We start from the raw sequence: 13045 nt of genomic DNA, 5'->3' as shown, positions 1-13045 counted from the left end.
AAACACGTTCAAGCGGTTATAGTTATAACCGCTTGAGATACGTGACGTCACCAATTAGCCCTTTGTACGTCATCAATTTGGAACAGTAATTACCCAAGTCCGGAGCTGTTTTCTAAACGTCAAATGTCAAAGATATTGAAATAAGTGCGGGAAAAAATAAAAACAAACAACAAATTATTTCCTTTTTAAAAATGACACAAAATTTATTATGGCTAATAAGTTTTCTTTTTTGATATTTATGTTTAAAAACTTATTACATATAATATTACTGGCGTCTGGGGTATTATCACGAACTTATAACTATACATGGACTGCCAATTCAATGAAAAGTAAATGACCACTACTAGGGGGCCGCCATTGTGCGTGATTGTGTCCTTTCGATGTTGGTCACTCTGACAAATTTTAATTGTGCCAACTGTAGGGAAACAAAACATCTAAAGTTTTTGAGAGGTTATGTTTACAAAAATACAAAATAGAAAGTTACATATTGGTAAGAATTTAAGATAGTTGAGTTAGATCTGTGATTTTTCTGGTACTTCTTTAAGAATTTCATTAAAATTTATGAAAGAAAGTAATCCTCACCTAAAATGAGACAAAGTTTCAATCAACTTAGAATAGATGCGTGCACTTTAAAATATTTGTTTTATCATTCTGATAATCTTGAATCTTATAAATCCTAATACCATGAAAATCCTGATATTCATTTAACTTTTTGCTTGTATTTACTTAACAAATTCAGTTAAAAACACTTATTTTCTTTCTATTTTTACTATAATTTTTTTAAGTTTTACTTTCCTTCCATGTACAGTGTTTCCACATCCACATTAATAGGTACAACCATATATAAGAATCAAAATATAGATGATTTTATGAGGGTTTGTAATTATAAAGGGTTTATATAGAAAAAATCTATTATTCTGTCAACAACTCAATATATTATTCTATTATAAACAACGCAGACGGACAATTCACAATAATTCGGTTTTGAGAAACTGAACCAAATACCTTTAAATAAAGATGGTGATACATTATTCACGTATTAAATAAGGAGAAAGATACATCGCCTGTTCCAGACGATATACCCTAGCGTCGTTTACAAATCGTCAAAAACTAGGCAATCCGCTATACTCACACGTCAAATGTCAACTTCATTACCGTTATTTAATATATTTTTTGTTGGCAACACAAAACATTTTCAGAGTGACCAACATCAAAAGGACACAACCACTATAAAAATGGCGGCCACCATGCAGTGGTCATTTTTGAGTATCGCGGCCATATGCATTAGCAGTCCAGGTATATTTTTAAGTTCGTGGGTATTATTTAAAAACAAACAAAATGATGATAGTGACAGCTGACAAATTACGAAGTTACTTCAACCAAACACGTCTAAGGGGACACGTTGGTTAAGTTATAAAGGGACTGTTCAAGGTGAACCAAGGGCTTAACCGCGGTTAAAACCGATAGATCGCTTGGAATCGCTTATATTTGTGCAGGAACAAACTTTTTATGCCCGTCAACTGTCATTTGTCAACTCGTCAGGTTAGGTTTTTTTCTAAGATGACGTCATCAGTGTCATCATAGACGTCAAAATATTTTATTTTTATTAAAAAAAATAAAAAGGGATTCTTGTGATATTTTAAACAGAACTATAGGACTTTCTTCTTTCTGATAATTCAACTGATCAAAATGGTAAGTGCAGTTTTTTATAAAACATGGTTGAGACAACTGGATTGGTTTTTTTAAATTTTTGTCTTGTAAATATGTGTCACACCCACAAGAACTATTTCAAGTTTTCCTATTTTTCTCTGAGGAATCATTCCCACATCCAAGTTTAATTTTTCTTATGTGGCACTAAGCTTTCGTATCTTAGCTCAACTTTTACTATGGTAGACAAAATCCATATTTGCCTGAGCTTTCAATAAGTAAACAAACTAAAACTTGATGTAAAAACTAATTCCTAATATGGAATATTATCAGTTATCAGCCATGATAATAACAAGTATTTTTGATTATTACTCATTTTCATCTTAATCTTAATGAATCCAATACCTGAGAACTAGTACTGGGACATTCCTGATTTGTTATATATGTTATAAATGTAATTAAGATGTGTAATATTTTATATTATATGGGTTCTGGTCTCATACTTAATTCATTGCTTTATGTTAATAATAGTAATAATAATAAATATTCTTTATTTGCCAAAAAAATATGTAAAAAAAGATACAAAATATTTTAGCAAATAAAAGTTCAACAGATTCAAATTTCTTCACAAAGACAAAGTTGTCTGTTGGTTTAAAAAAAAACAAAGTATTACCTAAATATACATAAATTCAAATATATTATTGCCTATACCAAACTGTATGCAAAGTACTAAATGTGTTATATACAAGTACCAAGAGTGAAAATACCTCAATTTTGCCTGTATTTATATAAATTTGGTCAATGCTCATTAACATTTTTATTATTCCTTCACAAAAAGCTAACGAGACCAAATTGCACTGCGCACAAATTGATTGACATTTATGTTAAGAGAGTTTATGTAATTTGTGATGTTATAGAAAACTTATCATTTATATAATTCTTTATTGTGCTGGGGAATTTGAATATCTCTTCTCTCCCAACCCAACCCAACCTAAAATATAAAAATTGTTTGCTGAATAATCACATTAACTTTAATGTTCCTAAGTGTATTTAAGACATTTACACCAAAACTTCTTTAGGGTAGATCCTGGAAGCATTTCTCCTATTAGCAGAATGATAATTGTAACCAGTATCTAAATAAACTTAATATACTTATTTTTAAAGTGTCCAGGGCACAGTTGAGGCTGTTACTGACTAAAAACAAATTCCTAGTTTTGATTAGGTTGTAAATAGTTATTTCATTTTGTTTTTTTTTGTTTCTGTTTGATTTTTAATGATGATTTGTCTTTGTATTAATTTTATTGTTTCCTTTCTCCTTTACATGTAAATACCAATCTAGTGTTTTTGGTGTTTGTAAAGTGTATAAAATAAATAAATAAAAATACTGTGGTGTTTTTAGGACTGTGACAAGGCTTTTGACACATCTCTCATTACTTTTTTTTTACTTTGTCTCATACTTGACTTTTGGGTATTTTTTGGAGCATTATCAAGTGAGAGGCACTGTGTTGAAGGTCTTTAGGAGCTACTTGTCTTTATGAAACCAACAGATCAAAGTCAACAAAGTAATAAGTGCCCAGACATAATAAATTTATTATTCCTATCTTTTTTCTTATTTTTTTTTATAAATTGGCAGTGGCATATGCTGACGATAATGAAGTCAGATTTAAGGGTAAAACTTGGAAGGAGGTAATACAGCTGGTCTAAAACAGATCATTAACTGGTTGCAAACATTTAAACTTTCACTAAATCTACAAAAGACAAACTAGTACGTCGCGTTTTCTCCCATAAACTTTAGTAGACCAAACTTTGATAATATCTACCTAAAGGAAAAAAGAATAGATTAACTTGTGAAAAAATAAAATAACTGACAAGTGCTTACTCAAACTCAAACTCAAAAATGCTTTATTGTCAATATAAACATAGAAGGTGTAGACAAAGCCAATAGACTGTACATTAAATGAATAAAAACAAGAAACTAATTTAAAATAAAATAAAATTATATAAAATTTTGAAAAATACTTAAATGCTAATCATTAAAAAATTCACTTAAACTAGTACGCTTTACTAGCAAGAAATATTTTCGTCCTTGTACATAGGCTTTTTTCAGTCTTAAGTTGTCTTATTTCTAGTGGAAGTTTATTAAACAGCTTTCTACCTCCATATATGATAGAGCTACGGACAAGTTCAAAATGAGGAATGGGTAGCCTCAACAAATAATTTTGTCGCGTATTATAGTGGCTTCCTAAGTGGAGTTCCTGTTTATATTTTCTAAAAACTAAGCAAACTGTTTCCAAAATAAAGATACAACACAGGGTTAAAATATTATGACTTACAAGAAGCGGGTGACATAAGTCACGAGGCTTGGCCCTACATAGATATCTAATGGCCCTTTTCTGGAGTACAAACACTGAACTAAAAAGTGAATTTGAACATGAACCCCAAAAGCAAATTCCATATCGAAGGTGCGACTCGATAATCGCGAAGTATGCAGATCTGGCGATGGAGAAATTAAGACTGGTGGCAATAACCCTTAGGGCGTAGCAGCCTGATGAGACTTTTCTACATACATTCACAATATGGTCTTCAAATTTAAGGAACTTGTCTATGGAAAGACCCAAAAACTTACTGAACGGTGGCATGGTGATGGCTTCATTATTCAAACATATATCATTTGTATTACATTTAAAATTAAGGATATTTGTTTTGGATACATTAAATGTCAAAAAATTTGCATCACACCAGTCTTTTATTTTTAACAAATCTGCACGTAAAATGGACAAGACATATAGATTGTATGGTAATAAAATTAAGAAAACTTATATACAAATTTTACACATTAAGAGAAATCTACCAGAGAATCTGTCTGTTCTGATATATAGACCTCTTGCGCTCTGTGATATAGTGCTCTCTTAAATATTAATCTAAGTTGTGGGCCAGATGGAATTCCTGCTATTTTCCTGAAAAATACAAAGTGTGTTCTGTCAAATGTCTTTCAAACGTCTTCAAAAAACCCTTTGGGTTTGGGTGTTTGCCCTATTTAAAAATGGTGATCGTTCTGATGTCGTTATCTCTCTTTTGGATATAGAGCTATATCCAAAATGTCTCATACTGAAAATTTTGGAATCTCTTTTAACTAAAGCTCTAACATCCCAATTTAATTATATGTTGATTCAGCAACAACACAGGTTTATTAGGTTTAAATCAACTACATCTAACCTATTGGAATTTCAATCTACTGTGCTGGGAGCCCTGGAGAGTCATTATCAAATGGTTACAATATACACTGACTTCTCGAAGGCTTGCAACCAGGTAAACCATTGTATTTTGATACAGAAACTTAAAGTAATGGGAGTTTGTGATAACTGTTCATTCTGGTGTTTCCCAAGGTGAATACTTGTCTCCATTTCTATTTAATTGTTTCATAAATGATCTGTACTTGTGATTTTTTACTGTATGCCGATAATTTGAAAATTTTTACAGATGTCAAGGCTACTAATGACTGCTTTAAGCTTCAGCAGAATCTTACATCAATCATGCAGTGGTGCAAATTGAATAAATTAAAGCTTAATATAAATAAGTGTAAATCAATAACTTTTCACCGCATAAGGAATCCAATTTTATTTCCATATGAGATTGGCAATATTATTCTCGATAGACCACAAGAAATAAAGGATCTTGGCATCATCTTAGATTAAAAGCTTGCACTTGCTTCTCATGTTGCTCAGATATCCAACAGAGCTATGAAAAGCTTTAATAATGTGTATGTCATTAGGGATGTCTATATTGTGCTGTTGCAAGATCTGGATTGGAGTATGCTAGTTATGTAGGATCACCATTCTATCAGTGCCACATCGATCTTCTGGAAAGGGTTCAAGGACAATTCCTAAGATTCATCGCCTACAAGTTGAATATTCCGGTAGATAATATTAATTATGATGACCTTTATGTGTTACCAAAACTCCCTAAATTAATAGACAGATGAACATATATAGATTTATGTACTTTATTTAAATTAACGAATGGTCTGATCAATTCTCCTAATCTTCTCGCACTAGTTAATTTTCTTGTACCTGTTAGGAGAAATAGACATGAGGTAACATTTGGAACCCAATTTCATAGAACTAATTATGGTTTTAATAGGCCTCTTGATGGAATGTGTAGACTGGCCAATGATCTACTCAAGGAAATTTATATATTTCGTATGGTTTATTTGCTAAATAAAAAGATTGATAATTTTAATTTAAGTATATCTTTTGGTTTTTTTGCTGGAGACAGTTTGTAGTACATTTGAAGATTGTTGTCAAAAAATAGCTTGTGTTTTACTTTTAATTTATATTTCTATTGTATTATACCTAAAGGTTGTTTATAACTTTTCTAAGATCTGTATTTATTATATTATTTTATATTTAAATTTTGTAAATGGGGATTCCGTCAATAAACTAAACTAAACTTATTGAGTCATTACTGTGAGATGAGATTATAGCTTGGCGGTGAACTTTAAATAACAAATTTAAATCCGTTAAAAACCATGAAACTACATTCTAAATATAAGTATAAACAAATATTTAATACATTCAATCCCACTAATTAAATATATAATAATATTATTTTGAATCTACAACAGATTTATATATTGTCAGCATGGAAATAACTAGTAATTATAATAATAACAATTGTTATATTTTTGTTTCCATTTTTCTCTTGTTTGGATTTTGTTAGTTTTATATTGTTTATTTCAAATTTGTTTTATTTGTAAAAAAAATATAATTATGAGTAATATTATAATAATATAAGAAAATAAAATAATTGGGCACATACAGACTTTAAGTTGTTTAGGTACTAATTCTAAAGGGTTTGTAATTTAAAATTAATTCTAGGCTATGCATAAGAATGTATTGTAACAATACTATTGTTAATATCAATATTTCGTAATATCCCAAAAGTCGAGTATGAGTCACTAGCTACGTTTACAACGCGTGTACCAAATATTTAATTCATGGATCAAATGACGTCATGAGGACTATTTTTTCGGTGTAAACCGGCAGTGCACTAAAATTTCATACGCGAATTTGATGCTTCCCAAACAGGGTAGATTAAATTTAGTTTTTTTCAGTGTAAACACCTAGGACCTATTTTGAAGTAACAAGATGACATTTTATTGGATGTTAGCTTACGAGGTTTTTATTTTTGTACAGAAAAATAAAGAAGAAAATACAGAGGACAAGCTTAAGTCTTGAAAAATAAATTATTAGTTTATTTTTATTATCTTTAAACATTAACACTTTGAAAGATTTAGAGGTTATGTTCTATTATTCTTCATCTAAACTCACTTCAACTGACATTTTGATCCTAGAGATAATTCTGGACTAATTTAACCCTCAAAATCAATCCTTGTAAACAGGGCTTTTCCAATATGTACAACTAGGTTGAAAAATAAGAAGTCAACCTGGATTACACCAGAGATAAAAAGATATTCTGACTACATAAAAGATCTCTATGTTTGGTACAAATATATTAATTCTAGGGAACACTACGTTACATACAAGCGTGAAAGAAAACAATATCGATGTTACATCTCCTCTTATAAAATGTCTATAAATGATAACAAAATTCAAAAAACAAGATAAAATCGGCATGGTCAAACATAAAATCTGAGTCAGGTAAAAATAAAACTAACAATATTGTTTTAAGAAAAGATGGTCAGTCCATTGAAAACCCAGCTTTAATCACCGAATTATTTGCTCAACATTTTACTCTTGACCATCAACAAAGCTGTAACTCCAATATACATGACTTGCATAATGATTATCCAACCACATTTCCCAATCCTGTTAATTCTCAGGATATCTTTAAGATATTGATGAACCTTCCAAATAAATTTTCCTCTGGCTTAGATGAAATTCCGGTATTCGTTTTAAAGTTTGTTTGGATTCACTTTGCCGGACCCATTTCCAATGTGATCAATGAGAGTCTTGCTACCCAAATTTTCCCTTCTGCTCTTAAGCGGGCAAAAGTAGTGGCTGTTTTTAAGAAGAGCTAAAAAACGAATATTGCCAACTATCGGCCGGTATCCGCATTGCCATCCATATCAAAGGTATTTGAAAAGGGTTATATATCAAATAGTTATGAATTATTTAACTCACCATTAAATAATAAATAAACACCAATACGGATTCGTTCCCAAAAGATCGACGGAAATGGCCATTTATAGTGCAATACAATATATCAAGGAGAATCTGGAGAGAAAGGCCAGTGTAGCTGGACTGTATTTCGATTGGTCTAAGGCCTTTGACACGGTTGACCATTCTTTACTGCTGGAGATCCTGGAACAGTATGGAATCAGGGGTGCAGCATCTAAATTACTCAGTTCATATCTAGAGCAAAGAGAACAAATAGTTGGAATGTGTGACACATTCCGGCGCACCAACCGCCCCCAAATTATAGGAAGAGGTGTGCCTCAGGGCTCAATCTTGGGACCTGTGCTCTTCCTACTCTATGTTAATGGTTTGCTTGAGCTGTTCCCTTCTGATATGATTTGTCAATTCGTCGACGACACATCAGTTATAGTTGCCAGGAGGACAGTGGCAGATCTTTCGCGGGGCTGCTCAACCGCAGTGGAGCGCATGAGGACCTGGTCTCTGGACAGTAAGTTGTCTTTGAACTCTGGTAAAACGGGGTTGATTAATTTTTCGAAGGCCACTGTTGTCTCAGAATTTCTACTTGTGTGGTCTGGTGGGCCGTCAATCCCTGTAGCCAATAGTATTAAATTCTTAGGAATACACATTGATCCCAATTTAAATTGGGAGAAACTCAAAACCTTTATTCCAGATTAGCTAGCTTGTGCGGATTGATTAGAAGATTAAGGGATGTAGTGTCTGAGGTATCTCTTCACCTATTTTATTCCGGACAGATACAGTCGATCTTACAATATGGTATCTGTTTCTGGGGATTAGCAAGAGGAGCTCTAGATATATTTAGAATACAAAAGCGTACCATTCGTTGTTTATTGGGCTTGACCTACAGAACTTCCTGTAGACCTTACTTCAGCAAACTAAAAATACTCACCCTTCCCTCCTTATACTTTTCTTCCTCGGTGTTATTCTTGAAAAAACACAATCATTTGTTTGTTGAGAATAGGGCAATTTACGCTGAGGATGTGACTATGATTACACGACATAGAAGCGATCTCCGTATTCCGTTGCATAATCCAGCTTACTATGAAAGGGGTTCTCATTATATGGCCATCAGGGCTTATAGAATGCTACCTGCTGATATTAGAAACATTGAATCTACAGTCCAATTTAAAAAAGCTGTTTAAGCTGTTTACCACTGGTTACAGATTAAATGTTTTTATAATTTTACTTTTAAATAATAATGGTAACTTATGTTAGATATTTAGAATATTTATTTTAAATTTTGTTAATATAAGGTTATTGCGTCTATGAATTCTAGATAAGAAAAATTATGAAAAAAATGTTTCGTATGGGAACTAGATCCTCCTTTGTATGACGTTGCTTTGTCGTCCTGTATACGATTTTGTTGGCAAATAAAGGATATTATTATTATTATCACTAACTTGATGAGCTCATACTAGGGTCGTGATTGGTGGTGTGTCATTGGACATAAGAACTATATACATTGGGGTACCACAAGCATCTGTCACAGGTCCCTATACTATACTTGATTTATATCAATAATCTTTTCTACATCATAGTAAAAGAACAGTATGTCCTATTTGCTCATGATACCACCATATCGGCCAGAGAGCCCTAAATGGAGGCTTTGGAGAGCGGAGTGTGGAATGCACAGTCGAGAGCTGAAAAATGTTTCATAAAAATAGCCTTGCCCTAAATGAATCCAAGACTGAGTAACTTCTCTTCACCCTAAGGGAAGCTGAAGATTGTGCTCTGCTAATTGGTATTGGTACTGCATCATTCTTGGGGGTCCATATGGATAGTGGACTCAAGTGGGAGGCATATGTTGAGGGTTTGACTAAAAAGCTGAATGGAAGTTTATTTGCCTTGCGTAATTTGTTGGGAACGGTATCGGAGGAAGTGTTGAGGACTGCGTACTTTGCTTTGTTTCACTCGGTCATGTCCTATGCTATCCTTGCATGGGGACATTGGCGCACAGTGGCGAAGGGCGATACGAATTGTTGGTGGTCTAGATTATAGAGATGATTGTAGGCAAAAATTCATAGAGTTAAATATTCTCCCAACAGTTTATTTCCCAACATTTCCCAACGTGTTTATTTTAGAAAATCTAATCTATATAGAACAAAATCTTGATAAATATCCGACAAATGACCGCCAACATAAGTATTCGACCCGTTACGGGCTTGCTGTTCCGCTTTGTAGGCTTGAGAGGTGTCGAGGTGGCCCAAGTTGGGGCGTAAAATATTAAAACAAACTTCCAAATACCCTGAAGGCTTTAGTGCTCTTAAGAAATCCCTTATATGACCACATACAGTTTCTCACAGAAAATATCTCTTTCAGTGGATGACTAATTTGTTCTGTTTGTTGATTGGTAATTTTAGTGTCTTATATTTTTGTTATGCGTATTAACAAAAAAATTACATGCGAACTGCTTAGTATATTTTAACTTTTTTTAGTATTAAATGTTTAATTGTATATTTTAAGGATAGTAGCTGACTGATTTTTTTTCTTGACTTGTGTAAACCTTTTTGGTATTCAACATGAATAAATGATTTGATTTGATTTGATTCACATATTCATTGATTAATTTATTAGGGTGACCAATTTGACTGTGCCCTAGACCTCATGCGAAGGTTACCACCTCAACAAATCGAGAAAAACCTAAGTGACCTGATTGATCTAGTGCCAAGTTTATGTGAAGATCTTCTTTCATCGGTAGACCAACCTCTTAAAATTGCTAAAGATAAAGAGACTGGCAAGGACTATGTATTGTGTGATTATAATCGAGATGGTGACTCTTATAGGTAATATTTATTAAAATTTAATCATGAGAAACATTACAGGGAGATTTTTTTAGATCTCCCTGGTCCAACACATATTATCCACCTCTGGATGATGGTCAAATGCCCTCAGAGAGGCTGAGAAAACTAGAGCTTGAAGCCAATATGGCCTTTGATCAGTATAGAGAAATGTACTTTGAGGGAGGTGTTAGCTCAGTGTATTTTTGGGATTTAGATCATGGTTTTGCAGGTAAGGGTTGTGAATTATATTGCTTATCACTTTAAATGAATAGATCTTTAATATTCATAGGTGTTATCTTAATTAAAAAAATCGGAGACGGTAGTAGAAAAATTAAGGGCTGCTGGGACTCCCTACATGTGGTGGAAGTCCAAGAAAAGAGTTCTGGAAGAATGTCACATTATAAAATGACCTCAACTGCCATGCTTTGGCTTCAAACCAATGAGGCTGGTTCCGGTACTATGAATTTGGGTGGCAGTTTGACCAGACAGGTGGGATTTAGATAATTTGGTAATATTTTTTAAATGTTACCTTCCTATTGCCCCTAGATAGAACAAGATGCGCCAGTAAATGAAAACAATCCGCATATAGCCAATATAGGAAGAATGGTTGAAGAGATGGAAAATAAAATAAGGAATACCTTAAATGAAATTTATTTTAGTAAGACTAAAGATATTGTTAACAGTTTAAGATCGGTAAGTATCAGTTTCCCATATATTTATTTATATGTAAGTCACTCGTACAGGTTGATCCATTCACTTTAAAAATAAATCAACGTGCTATTTTTATTTTATTTTTCCAATCTGAGCAGGGATCAAACTTGCTAAATGTTTCTTCTAATGAATACTTTCAGTTGTTTATCTATAATGAGCCAGCTAGATATAACAATAATGTTTATTATGCAATATTTTCAATATTTACATAAAAGGTAGTATTCGCCAAGTGTTCTTTTATATTACTGAAGTGTATACAAATTGCCTGAAACAAAAAACAAAATCTTTAACATGGATCTACATTATCGATAATTACGAGATTAAAAACTGAAAAACTTGTGAAACTTTCGATTTGAAGCAGCTTATAACCGAGCCTATTCGTATGACCAACAACACTAGTTCAATTATAGACGTTATTTTTACAAATCATGTTAGCATTTTGAAATCTGGCATAATAAGCTCTACATTTTCTGACCATTTTGGCGTTTTTTGTGAATTTAATGTCACGGAGTCTATTGTACAAACCACACATTGTATCTTATAGATCCTTAAAAGATATACACCTAAACAACTTTCAAGAGGATTTGGGGGCTGTTCCATTTCATTTAATATATGAATTCGAATCCATAGATGATAAGATACATTTTTTAAACAATAACTTACTCAAATTGTTCGACAAGCATGCTCCTATTAAAACTATAGTTGTTCGAAAAAAAAAAGATTTTCCGTGGCTGACAGATAATATTAAACTATTACAAAAATTAAGAAATAAGGCATTAAAGGATATTAAAACAACTAAACTGCCAGCTAAATGGAATTATTACAAACAGCTTAGAAACTATACCACAACAGCAATTAGAGCGGAAAAAAGGGCTTTTTATAGTGATAGATTTGAGAATTGTATATACAAGGACAAGTGGCGTGAACTAAGAAAAATATTGCTATCAAAGCAAAAGCAAATTCCTAAATCTTTTGTAAATACCAACAATTTTAATTCATATTATATTTTTTAGATAGTACAAGAATGACAAATATTGATAATTGTGATGAGGTAATTAATTTTTATGATCAGAATGCATTACCAAACTTAAATAAGTTTTCTTTTCATCCCACTGATTATAATACTATTTCTGCAATTATCTTACATATTAAGTCTAAAGCATTCGGGGTGGATAATCTTAATATTACGTTAATTCAACTATGCTGCCCTTTTATTATACCTTTTATTTTACATATTGTTACCGAGTGTATTAATAAAAACTACTTTCCCAAATGCTGGAAAGAAGCCTTTGTGTTGCCATTGCCGAAAGTGCATAATCCAACAGATTTTAGTCAATTTAGGTCTATCAGTATTTTACCAACGTTTTCAAAAATTATCGAACGCATTCTAGACTCTCAAATTCGTAGTTTTCTTAATAATAATGATATTTTACCACCTAAGCAATCTGAATTTAGAACAAATTATAGTTGTACTTCGGCTATGGCGGACGTTATTGATGACGTAATTCGGGCTAGGGATGATGGTAAGATTTCTGCTCTGGTGTTGTTGGATTATACTAAAGCTTTTGATTTCGTTAGCCACTCAATTTTAAAGTCTTTGTTTCATTATATTAGTTTTTCTGATTCTGCTATTAATTTAATTGCCTCATATTTAAATAATAGGATTCAACGTGTTAAAATAGATAACGAAATATCTGATCCTTTGGAAGTTGAAAGTGGTGTGCCTCAGGG

The 13045-nt window shown here is 32.3% G+C and overlaps 1 protein-coding gene across 1 annotated transcript in view; it reads left to right on the top strand.

Moving 5' to 3' along the window:
* Positions 1-1527: 1527 nt before the first annotated feature.
* LOC126737457 (F-actin-capping protein subunit beta) overlaps positions 1528-13045 on the top strand; it is a 28169-nt gene continuing 16651 nt past the window's right edge. Inside the window, exons 1-5 of the mRNA XM_050442370.1 lie at positions 1528-1692; positions 10398-10606; positions 10660-10832; positions 10893-11092; positions 11150-11296. Coding sequence (XP_050298327.1) covers positions 1690-1692; positions 10398-10606; positions 10660-10832; positions 10893-11092; positions 11150-11296 — 732 coding nt within the window. The 5' untranslated portion in view covers positions 1528-1689. The remainder of the gene's footprint in view (positions 1693-10397; positions 10607-10659; positions 10833-10892; positions 11093-11149; positions 11297-13045) is intronic.

This window comes from Anthonomus grandis, chromosome 6, assembly GCF_022605725.1.
Source record: "Anthonomus grandis grandis chromosome 6, icAntGran1.3, whole genome shotgun sequence".
Lineage (NCBI taxonomy): Eukaryota > Metazoa > Arthropoda > Insecta > Coleoptera > Curculionidae > Anthonomus > Anthonomus grandis.
Note: the sequence above shows the minus strand (reverse complement) of the source record. Positions and strands in the feature narration are given on the sequence as shown.